The sequence below is a fragment of the Solanum dulcamara genome, chromosome 4, assembly GCF_947179165.1.
Source record: "Solanum dulcamara chromosome 4, daSolDulc1.2, whole genome shotgun sequence".
NCBI classification, from domain to species: Eukaryota; Viridiplantae; Streptophyta; class Magnoliopsida; order Solanales; family Solanaceae; genus Solanum; species Solanum dulcamara.
Window position 1 is genome coordinate 78,297,422 of NC_077240.1, and position 11,957 is coordinate 78,309,378.

An 11,957-nucleotide genomic window follows, 5' to 3' on the forward strand; every position below is an offset into this window, starting at 1 on the left:
TAATATTTCTAAATAAAAATCACTATTTAAAATTTTATAAAAATAAAGGGAACGAGTAAAAAGAAAAATTAATATTATAACAAGTAAAAGTAAAAGAAGGAAGTAGTATATTTAAAATAAACGTATTATATTACAGTGAATGAACCAATTTAAAATGTTTTAATTTATATATAGTTGATTAATCCCTTCATCTTTTTAAGAAGAAAATAAGTAGTATCCATATTTGAGTTGCTTCAAAGCTACTAAACAATATTTATTAATTCCACTAGGATAGGGTGGAACTAATCCTTACAATATATGAACTGCCTGCACTAATTTTAGTTTTTGGTTTTTTTTTTCTTTATTATTTATTTGGCTTAGATCTAAACAATATATATATAGGTGGTATGAATTGTTTTTAAAAAAAGTTCGAACACAAATTACCAATTCAAATATTCAAAATCAAGAATTGTTGGATTTTTTTGGAATAGGTCCTGAAAAATTAAAATATCAACATGCGTCTATTATATCAAAATTTACCCCATAATCCTTATTTTGGAAACGTCAAATATTGAAATCACCAAACAAATAAAGCGTCAATTTCTGAATTGTGTAATATACTTTTATCTGCTTGCTTACAGGCAATCCAAAACCTTCGTCCATGATTAAAAAATATGTTAGATAAAATGTCATATTTAAATATATTGACAGATCCTTAAATATCAACGAGGGTCATGGTGGATTGATAAATAATCTTTTATCCTTAATCAAAGATTTCGAATTTGATTATTTGAGTCCCCTTTGATACAAAGTCGTTTTTGTTAGAAAGCATTTTATCCTCAATATATACCTTTTTCCGCGTGAATTTAATTTTAATCAAGTCTCAATATGAGTATTAGACACCAAATAAAAAATCACCAAAAAAACAAAAAAACAGCTCCTTAAATGAACTTAGCATTATTTTGCATTTAGACATCTACTTTTTAGTGTCAATTTTCTTTCTTTTTTTAAATTTATTTATCTTATTTTTATTTTTTATTTATTTAAAAAAGAATACATCTTCCCCATTCGTCCTCGAATGAAGGTTATAGCTTACTATCTCCTCTGTAAACAGGCCTATCCAAACCTATCAACTAACCAAAACATATATAAAAACATTTCACATTGCGTCATAATACTATTAACAAGACTATGTTTGATCATCCCGCGATAATCATACGACACATTATTCATCATTAAATACTTAGGGATCATTTGGTGTGACGAATAAAAATAAATAATTAAAAAATAAAAAATAATTTAAAAATAATATTTTGATGTCTTATTTGATTATCATGTTTAGAATAATTTATTCCACCATTTATATCATAGTAATAAAATAAATTATCCATACACATGATAAAATAAATTATTCCAAAATAACTTATCTTGAAACAATTTGTTTCTAACCAAACGTCCCTTAGTTATAATCTAAACTAGTTATAAATCGTTACGAGACATTATAATCGTATTAAACATGCATAAGAAAAGGATTAAAACATATTGAAAAAGCAATAATTGTATTTCAAAATCAATTCACACTTATTTTATGGATTCATTTAATGGAAAAATCTCCATTTACAATTCTTCAAACTCCAACTCCAACCAAAAAGTCCCCAAAAAACCAATATAGGAAACAATCCTAAAAAAAAACTATTTTGTAAAAAGAACTTAATTGTGGCAAGGTAATTGTTGACCACTCCAAAAGTCTTAATAAACCATTCATATTCATTTTCCTAATACTCTCAACTTTCTTACTAATTAATCTTTGCCTTAATATAAGGCTAATTATAAACCAAAATGGTACATTTTCCTACCATAGTCCATATACCACATGCAGCAGATTCCTTCTCTTCTGCTCCCAAAACTTTGTACAATTAAACCGACACTTAACTAAAAAAACCGGGTTCATCAAAATTAACCGGCCGGCGAACCGGACCAAACAGGCTCCGGTAACCACCAACAATCACCGGATCATTTTTGCAGTGATGAAAACTGGGAATTCTTTCATTTCCATTATTGCCCTTGCATTCCTCGCACTTAGCTTTCGTCTTCATCGGAAAAGTATCTCGGATCCTCGGAAACGGATCCGGGTTCGCGTTCGGATCCGGGTACGGGTTATTCAGATGCATAGGATTTGAAATCAGCTGGGATATACCCATGGAGTAATTGTAATTGTCTCTCTGAATCTTCAAACTCTGCAACTTTTCGTTCAAATTTTCCAATTCAGTCTGTGAAATTTGATCGAAAAACGGCAATATTGGGTTCGGGTTCGGGTCCGGGTGGGTTCGTCGGAGGAGAATCAGATTATCCGGTGGAGTTGAAACCGGAAACTCGACGTTATCTGCCTTGGCTATCTTCCGGTTCCGTGATTTTCGTGACCGTTTTAGAACTACGAGAAAGAAACAATCCTTCTCACGAGCAATTAAACTGAAATTAGCTTTACCGGTGATGGGAATCCTCCGTCGATCTTCAAACTTCGAGCTTTTCCGATCACACAAGTAAATTGAAATCTGATTTGGTGAGATTCCGATCCTCTGGCTTAACATCAACTGAAACGCCTTGAATTCTAGCAAAGGATATATCCGTATACTCCCAATATTCATCTCCCTTTCTCCATCAAAAAACACCACCGGAAACTCCGGTCCTGCTCCGCCTTCCACCATCACTACGGCAAACTCCACTTCAATTTCCCACAAACCCAACAACTGAAAATGCTAAAAAAGTTGGAAAAGCCACTAACTCATCTATTCCCGGCAAACCCAATACGTAAAAACTGCAAAAACAGGGGGAAAAGACCCTTTTTTTTCTCAAACTCCGGCAACTAATATGTCAATTCCCGGCAAACCCAATACGTAAACACTGCAAAAACACGGGGAAAAGACCTTTTTCCCCCTCAAACTCCGGGAACTAATACGTCAATTTCCAGCAAACCCAACACATGAAAAATGGAAAAAAAAGAAGGGAAAAAAGAGATTTCCGAATAGGAATTGGAGAAGGGTTTATATATAATTTCAGAAACAGAGGTGGGGTTTAAGGGAGGTTGATTAGTAAATAAGATAAGGCGGTGGGGATAATTCTGGAATAAAGTATTGGGATTGAAGAAGACAGAGTAGCTTCCAGATGCTTTTTATGGTGGAAAGAAAGAGGAGGATTGGTTGGGGGTGGGTTAGGTAGGGGTGAGGGGGAATTGAGTGTAGTGGTGGTTGCTTGGTGATCACGTAATATAAAATTTCTAACAAATATCCTTTTTTATGTTCTTTTTATAAAAATGCTGATTTTTGTACTCTAAGGCTCAAGCCGATATACATAGAGCCCGTTTGGATGGGCTTAAAAAAAATAATTTTTATGTATGAAGTGCTTTTAGAACTTTGAAGTGCTGAAAGTTATTTTTATAAATAAGCAGTTGAGTGTTTGGATAAAAGTGCTTATGATGTGAATTTTAGGGTTAAAAGAATAAAAAAAAGGTAGTTTGGGAATTTAGTTATAATATAAGGGATATAAAAGTAATTTTCATGATCAAAGAAAATGACTTTAAACACTTTGGAAAAAAAAGTTAGGAATTCTAACTTTTTATTTTTGACTGACTTTAAGAACTTTATGGCTTAAAGTCAGCATTAAACAAACACGTCCAAAAGCTAAAAAGGGGCTTTAAGTTGGTTTAATCCAAACGGGCTCATATCCGTTTTTGAATTCGACGAATATTGATTCATCATAAAAATCATATTTTGAAAGAAAAATTTGCTTTCGGCAAGAAAAAAGAAGATCATATTTAGAGATTGAATTCAAATATTATGATTAAAGACGAAGGAATATCAAAATCGTCTTCATAAAATTGGGGTCTAAAGTCAAATTTTATAGAGGAGTCTTTTTTACCCCTAGTTTGATATATATAAATTGAATAATATCATACTCAGTGTAATACAAATGAGATTTGGAGAGAAGACTTAGTACACAAACTTCATGAAGTAAGAATACTAACTTTTATCTTCAAATCGATATCACATATCCGTTTTTGAATTCGACTAATCTTGATTCGTCTAAAAAAAGTCGCACTTTAAAAAATAAAAATGCTTTCAAAAAACAAAAGACTAAAAATACTTACTACTCTATTATTGGAGGTGAAGCAAGGATCGCAAGTAATTTATTCAAACCTCACTTGTTAAAAAATTACATTATCTATATAAGATTAAAAATTATTTATAAATAAATAGATATATAATATATTGAATTTCTTTGATTTTTTAAATATTTTTTTCTTTAAAGTTATGATACATCAATTAGTATTGATATGGTCAATTTATTACTTCAATTTTGTTTGATTGTTAATTTTAATTCCATTTGAGTTTTGAGAATATTTCAAGGTATGAGTTTCTATTTATATTCTAGTCAATTTATCACATATGGTGTTACGTTAATTCAATAAATATATGATGTGTATCCTTAAATATAATGTTAATCATAGCTAATTACTTTTCAAATTTATCACTTATACTACAGTAATTTCGTTTGATGTTAGATATTGTTTTTTCTAGTGGTATAGTAGATAGAAAAAGAAAAAATATTATTTCGTCTCCTTGATCATTTAATTTAAAAATACATACCTCGTGTGAAGAGGTGGTTTATATCATGTGGGAGAATTATGTTTGTAAAGAATAGTTACATACATTATAATAGTGCAACTCATGTTTAATTTTTCTTTTTATTGATCAACAAAAGTTCGATCAATTAATTAATAATATATTTTTTTAGAAAGACCTTCGCTAGCATTTATACTTTACCATGAATTATATTTTGCTAATTTGGTAAAATTATAATTTTTTATGATTATAAGAAAAGTATATAAATTTTGAGATCCAAATCATAAGTCCAAATACAATTTCAATTTTAAATTAATCCTATTTCGAATTATAACTTGAAGTTATATCTAAATAAATCCTTTTTTAAAAAAATAATTTGGCCAACTTATAAGTTTAGCGAGATGTAAACGCCATCTAAATGATGAAACGTTGAAAGGTTCCATTGTGAGGTAATACCAAAATAGAAGTTTCTGAACATGAATATGGTGTGTGCAACAAATTCTGATACTTTTTTTTTCTCTGTCTTATGAGAGAACTTATTCTCTATTTTGTTTTAATCATCGATAATGAGACACTCACCTTATTAAAATATCAATATCATGAGGTTGAATGTCCATCTTGAATAGAGCTGGGCGTTCGGTATTCAATTGAGTATTTTTAAAGTTCGAATTCAGTAATTCAGTAATCGATAATTCAAAGTATATACCAAATATCGAACTTTCAAACTTCGGTTCAATAATTCGGTAATCGATAAATCAAACTTCGGTTCGATACGTTATTCGGTAATACCATATTGAAGTCAAAGTCCACCGGAATATGTTAGTAGATCATATTCACAATAGCAATAAATAATAAGAGATGTGAAGATTTTTAATAACAAACTAAACAATGGATCGAATACAATTGAGTCTCAAACTAATTGTAAAAGATATGTACATTATGGTTTATTCAAAATCTCTCAACTTCAACGACGCATATAACCCCAATGATGAAAATTCCGGCATTGCAGAAACTGTGCAAAACGTCACTGAGGGGTAACCTACCAATGGAAGTTGTTGTTCCATTTTCTTGATTTTCTTCAAAAGATGCTGCAGTTTTACAGTTTATCATGGTTTTCTTCAAAAGAATGCATCAAGAATAACAATGACGAGATGATCATCATGTTAGTTTAACAGTATGATCCAGCAAACCAATTTTACGGATAACAAGATGTCAAGATCCGTCTGCAAGAAAAAAATCCACCAAGTTTGAAGACAAATAGATAAAAAAAACTCTATATTTGATTATTTCTGGTAAAAAAAAGCCTTCATCATATGTAAGAAAGTTTTATCACATGTAATGCCACTGGAGCCTAACTTAAAAGAAGGCTTCAACAGATAACAACATTCGAATCTTCGTTCTTAATTGACAATCATCAGGCTTATACCAAAAATGAGCAATAGCTGCAAAAAGATGACTCTGGAGAAGCCAAAAAGGCAAAAACCCCACACAAGAGAGTAAAAGATCAACTGAAATGTCAAAATAAAAAAAATTGTGCCTAAGAGGTAGTGACAATCACGTTAACATCTTCATTTTTACATATCAAGATAATACGTGCAGAAACATCATCGGCACTTTTAGACAAGGCGAAGAAAGCAGCACTTGCATGATTAACTCAACATGAAGGATCAACTGTGCTTACTGCAACCCTTCAAAAATCATAGAAAAACAGAACAAAACAGTATGTGTATTAACAAGTAGCCTTAGAGAAGTAGTGCTCACACACTATCATCTTTCTTCATTCTGAGAACATGAACCATGAAGATATAGTCGTGTACATCACTTTCTCCAATTGAGAAATTTCAGTCCAGCTGCTTCTTGCACATCACATTTTTCGCAAAGACGCCCAATAGCTATTTCTGGCTGCTTCCTGCACATGATCAAATCAGGGTGATGCTTGATCATATTTTTGTCAACAATGTCTTAACCTGCATGAATGAAAAAGATTATTAGTACTGCCAAATAACAGAGACAAGCATACAAGAGGCTACACCTCCATAGATTCTGCACAAGCACTTGAATTATCAACAACCACATCAAAATCATTAATCTCCCCCCAAAAGGATGTTAATGGGGTTGATCAGTGATCATAAGCAGCAGCATTTGGCATTATCAAAAGTTAAAAGTACTGGTGGAAATAATGTGGAATAATCAAATGAAAATTCAGAGCCTTATACCTGAGGCATCTTGCGATTACAAATCAAGAACGAGGAAATCTTTTGAGCTATCAGCCAAATCTAAAAAGAATTTAAAATGTGTCAACAATTAATCTAAGTAAAAAAATATAAAAATAAAATACAAAAACTAAAAAACATACCAAGTTCAAGTTTCATAAGATTATTAAAATCTTCTTCAACATTTATGGGATAAGGCTCATTTCGACGTCAATCTTGAAGACAAATAACAGCTTGCACCAATTTCGGAGTCAAAGAACTCCTAAATGAATCAAGAATACAGCCTCCGGTGCTAAAGACACATTCCGATGCCACACTAGAAATTGAAATTGCCAACACATCACGAGCCACCTCGGAAAGAATTTTAAAGAAGCTTAAATAAAGAGGCTTAAATAAGTTCTATTTTCTAAATTGTTATACTATGTTTCTCCTATGTCCTTTCTTCAACTTAAACAAAAAGAACCAAAACAACTTAAATTTTTCCTTTTTTGTGTGACTACACCCATATTCCCCGATGCCCTTCCCACATCAGCATGAACAATATATGAAATACAAAAAGAAAATGAATTGAATAGATGAATACACCAAGGCCCAAGCTCCCAACATGAACCACAAGATAAAAAAAAACAAATCAAGAAAGGACCCAAGTAAGCAGTCACCTACTCACCTCGCGGAAGAAGAAGAATGAGGTACGGCCGTACGAAGATGGAGCAGAATCAGAAATTAACATGGAGAAATTTGGAAGAAGACGCTAGTGCTGCTGTGTGTTGTCTAGGGCTGGGTATTTCACATTTGGATGAATAGAAATTAGAAAGGAAAATGTAGGGCTGGGCATTGAAGTACTGATTTTTGTTGTTGTTGGGCTGCAGGGGCACAGGGTTGGTCTTAAAATATTTATGGGCCTTTAGCTCCTTTAGGCAATTAGGCCCAACAGATGTAATTTAATTTCGGTATTCGTTAAATATCGAATACCAAACGGTAAAATTATAAATATCGAATATCGAAATCAAAATACCGAATTTTATACTTCAGTACTGAATACCGAACTGAATTACCGAATACCGAAATAACCGGTTCGGTTCGATAATTTGATTTTCAATATTTTATGTCCAGCCTTAATCTTGAACAACTTCAATATAGAAGGGATATATTTAAATCATTAAGATAAAAACAAGGATATTTTTATACGAATAGTATGAAACAGGTTAATGTCCAGAAACTTTTGACAAGTTGCAACTATTTGTTGTGTCATTTTAATATCTCAACTGAAATACACAGGTTGGATGCATTGTGCATCAACTAATGCTTCCATCACATTCTTCTTTCTTGCATTGACGAACAAAGCAAGAATAGACTATAGACTTGCAGGATTAAGTGGAAATTTGACAGGTCTCATAGCTACTAATTTTTTAAAAGCATAGCCCCTATCTGCGCTTTGTGTAGAACTGAAAGCTTAACGCAATCGACATAAGTAATCAAGCTACAATCGAGAGCTGATGGTCTAATTCTACTTAGTGGCGAATTTAATCAACTGAGAAAGCAACTTATGTATGAATAATAAATGTTGAATTCTCATGGTTTCTTTGTTTGTTTATTTATTTCAAATTTTAAATTTTCTTAGTGAAAATTCGAACTCTGCAATTCAAGTATGAAAGGGTACTAAGTACAAAACATCAGGTTCAACACAAAATTGAATTAAATGAGTTGTGGTGCAGTGGTGAGACTGTTCCACCCTTAATCAGCAATGTGCAATCCGAATTTAGTGCTCCAATACGAGCTTCAGACATCGAGTGGAAAACCAAAATAAAAAAAAAGGATTACATGATTTGTCATACTAGAATTCAGAAGTAATTTTAATTTTCCCAAGAGTATGATAAAGATTTGTTTGTTGTCTATCTGGTTTGCTATAAATGATAAAAAAAAAAAATCAAGGCAATATATCCCTCATCGGTTGACACAAAGGTAAACAAGTATTAAGATAGGTATAAATACACAGGAAGGAACTACTTGAAACATACTTACCTGGATGGGGTCAATGGGTGATCAATAATATCCATGGCCTAGGATGGTGACCTCCATTGCACTTTGAAGGGGTACTTACCTAAGGCTGATTCAAGAGAGTCGACTCTACGTGATAATTTGTTACAGTAGTGGCCTGCGCTTGCGTGGCCCCCCTACCAATTCTTAAACAAAAAATTTCTTGTTTTTGATTTATTTTGTAGCCCTAGCATTTAAGCTCATGAATATTTTATTTTTGAATGCAAACACATTTTTCATTCAAATGACTGTTCAGATGGACCATGAAAACCAGTAACATATAATTGTATCCTTCACTATTTACATGGACAAAAAAAATGATGAGAAATTGGTTTGAGCTGCAGAACTAACTAGTGTTTGAGCTGCAGAACTAACGAGTCTATCAATAGAGTATCATATCCCCCTTAATTTTTCTTCTTCTATAGAGAAGTCCTTTCTTTTAATATGATGTCGAAATCAATTTCAGAATAGAGTATCATATCCCCCTTAATTTTTCTTCCTCTATAAAGAAGTCCTTTCTTTTAATATGATGTCGAAATCAATTTCAGTTGGATAATATGATGGCTCCTTCGTGTTGGCGCGTCAAGCTCTAAAGATCCAAACTGCATGGAAGCCCTAAGATCTTCTAAACATATACTTGCATACAAAAGAGTACGAGTAACATAGATTATAAGGCAAACTTAAAGTAAACAATCGACAACTGCATTCGAATTCAGCTAATTCAAGATGCTCAGTCCAAAACATCCTTATGCATCGATCATCTTGTGAGCATATATTTCCTCTTAATCTCGAAGAAATCGACAACAACGACATGGAGCCGCCCTCTCATCATGACTCAACAAAATGGAAAAAAAAAGAAGCAAAATCATATCTTAAATAAATTGAAAGAGAGAGTATACAACAGGACAGCTAAAGTAGTTTCTATTTGAAAAAACATGTCAGATTTTCAATCATAAAGTTATTAAAGGACTGGCTGATGAAAAAGACGCAGATAGCGATATTATAAAGGAGTGAGTGAGGTGAGTACCACATCGATAAATGACGAGTAAATACAAACTTTGTCCCAAATATAAAAAGGAAGCACAGTTTAGCTGAAGGAATTACTCAGCCACTTAGTGAGCACAAAGTGAACTATTCTTTCGCCTTTTACTAAAGAATACCGTGTGCGTGCTGCAATCAGTGGCATAAGCCAATTTTTGGAGGTGTTCTCTTCTTCTAGAGTACCCCAACAATTCTAGTTCCAATTATTTTCTCAACATGTGTCTTATAGTCTTTTTAGTATTTTGTATGAGTTAAATTTAAGTTGCAATATTTATATGGATGGTGTCAATGCATTATCAATTTGTGTTCTCTTACCAATTCTTAATCAAAATTTCCTTCTTTTACTTCAAGTGTTCTCTTAGGATCTATTTTTAACACTAACCATGTCTCTATTGTTCGTCATAATTTGTTGCAGCAGGGCCTGTGTTCGCGCGGTCCCTACCAATTCTTAATCAAAATTTCCTTCTTTTACTTCAATTTGTGTTCTCTTAGGATCTATTTTTAACACTAAACATGTCTCTATTGTTCATCATAATTTGTTGTAGCAGGACCTGTGTTCGCGCGGCCCCTACCAATTCTTAATCAAAATTTCCTTCTTTTACTTCAATTTGTGTTCTCTTAGGATCTATTTTTAACACTAACCATGTCTCTATTGTTCGTCATAATTTGTTGCAGCAGGGCCTGTGTTCGCGCGGCCCCTACCAATTCTTAATCAAAATTTCCTTCTTTTACTTCAATTTGTGTTCTCTTAGGATCTATTTTTAACACTAACCATGTCTCTATTGTTCGTCATAATTTGTTGCAGCAGGGCCTGTGTTCGCGCGGCCCCTACCAATTCTTAATCAAAATTTCCTTCTTTTACTTCAATTTGTGTTCTCTTAGGATCTATTTTTAACACTAAACATGTCTCTATTGTTCATCATAATTTGTTGTAGCAGGATCTGTGTTCGCGCGGCCCCTACCAATTCTTAATCAAAATTTCCTTCTTTTACTTCAATTTGTGTTCTCTTAGGATCTATTTTTAACACTAACCATGTCTCTATTGTTCGTCATAATTTGTTGCAGCAGGGCCTGTGTTCGCGCGGCCCCTACCAATTCTTAATCAAAATTTCCTTCTTTTACTTCAATTTGTGTTCTCTTAGGATCTATTTTTAACACTAACCATGTCTCTATTGTTTGTCATAATTTGTTGCAGCAGGGCCTGTGTTCGCGCGGCCCTTGCCAATTCTTAATCAAAATTTCCTTCTTTTACTTCAATTTGTGTTCTCTTAGGATCTATTTTTAACACTAAGCATGTCTCTATTGTTTTATTTGGATTAAAAAGATAAATACAAGTTTACTATGCCAACTCAATTACATTATAAGCATGTTGTCCGGTGTCACAAAAGTTTGATGGGTGCATGTTGATCCTCCAAAAGATCCGACATGAGTGAGATAATATTTTTGAAGAGTCTAAAAACGTAATTCAGCTTCTTCAAGATGCTTAGTCCAAAATATTCTATGCGATATTTCATCGATCATCACTATGAGCATATATTTTCTAATTTAAGGAGAAAGTGTACAACAAAACAACTTTAAGTCATTAAATAAACAGTTTGATTTTCAATCTTATATAGAAAATGAAGAAGCAGAGAGCAATATTCTAAAGGAGTGAGTGAGGTGAGTACCACATCGATAAACGACGAGTAAATACAAACTTTAGCCCAAACATAAAAAGAAAGCACATATTAACTGAAGAACTCACGCTACCACACAGTGAGCACAAAGCGAACTATTCTTTCGCCTTTTACTAAAGAATATCGTGTGCGTGCTGTAATTAATGGCATACACCATTTTTTGGAGGGGTTCTCTTCTTTAGAGTACCCCAACATACTAGTTTCAACCTTATCTACATGTGACTTGTAAGAGTATAATCTTTATTTGGATTATGATATTATAATATATGGTAACAATCTTTGTTCTAAGGGTGTAGGGTAACACTAATTCGTAGCATAAGGTCCATTTAAGAGGTCACTAACTTTTTTCGTACTGTTGTTGTGGAATGAAGAGAAGTTGTCGCAGATGTAGC

General features: G+C 32.7%; 1 protein-coding gene, 1 long non-coding RNA gene and 3 other non-coding genes across 5 annotated transcripts; 3 read left to right on the plus strand and 2 right to left on the minus strand.

The window, feature by feature from the left end:
* Nucleotides 1–1,576: 1,576 nt before the first annotated feature.
* On the minus strand, nt 1,577–3,223 carry LOC129885148 (uncharacterized). Its single transcript, XM_055959351.1, has one exon. The coding sequence runs from the start codon at nt 2,682–2,684 to the stop codon at nt 1,908–1,910; it is 777 nt and encodes a 258-aa protein (XP_055815326.1). The 5' UTR covers nt 2,685–3,223; the 3' UTR covers nt 1,577–1,907.
* A 2,224-nt stretch (nt 3,224–5,447) lies between these two features.
* Nucleotides 5,448–7,115, minus strand: LOC129885149 (uncharacterized). The gene is made up of 3 exons (XR_008766063.1): nt 6,955–7,115; nt 6,815–6,874; nt 5,448–6,565 (listed from the first exon to the last, which is right to left on the minus strand). It is a non-coding gene; the product is annotated as an uncharacterized LOC129885149 (long non-coding RNA).
* Nucleotides 7,116–8,825: 1,710 nt separating this feature from the next.
* Nucleotides 8,826–8,987, plus strand: LOC129888107 (U1 spliceosomal RNA). Its single transcript, XR_008766537.1, has one exon. It is a non-coding gene; the product is annotated as a U1 spliceosomal RNA (small nuclear RNA).
* A 967-nt stretch (nt 8,988–9,954) lies between these two features.
* LOC129888117 (U5 spliceosomal RNA) lies at nt 9,955–10,072 on the plus strand. Its single transcript, XR_008766544.1, has one exon. It is a non-coding gene; the product is annotated as a U5 spliceosomal RNA (small nuclear RNA).
* A 1,563-nt stretch (nt 10,073–11,635) lies between these two features.
* LOC129888122 (U5 spliceosomal RNA) lies at nt 11,636–11,753 on the plus strand. The gene has a single exon (XR_008766550.1). It is a non-coding gene; the product is annotated as a U5 spliceosomal RNA (small nuclear RNA).
* The last annotated feature ends 204 nt before the right edge of the window (nt 11,754–11,957 follow it).

Bases quoted from the DNA above. Each gene is read 5' to 3' on its own strand.
- LOC129885148 (XM_055959351.1), bottom strand. From the start codon at position 2,684: ATGGTGGAAGGCGGAGCAGGACCGGAGTTTCCGGTGGTGTTTTTTGAT.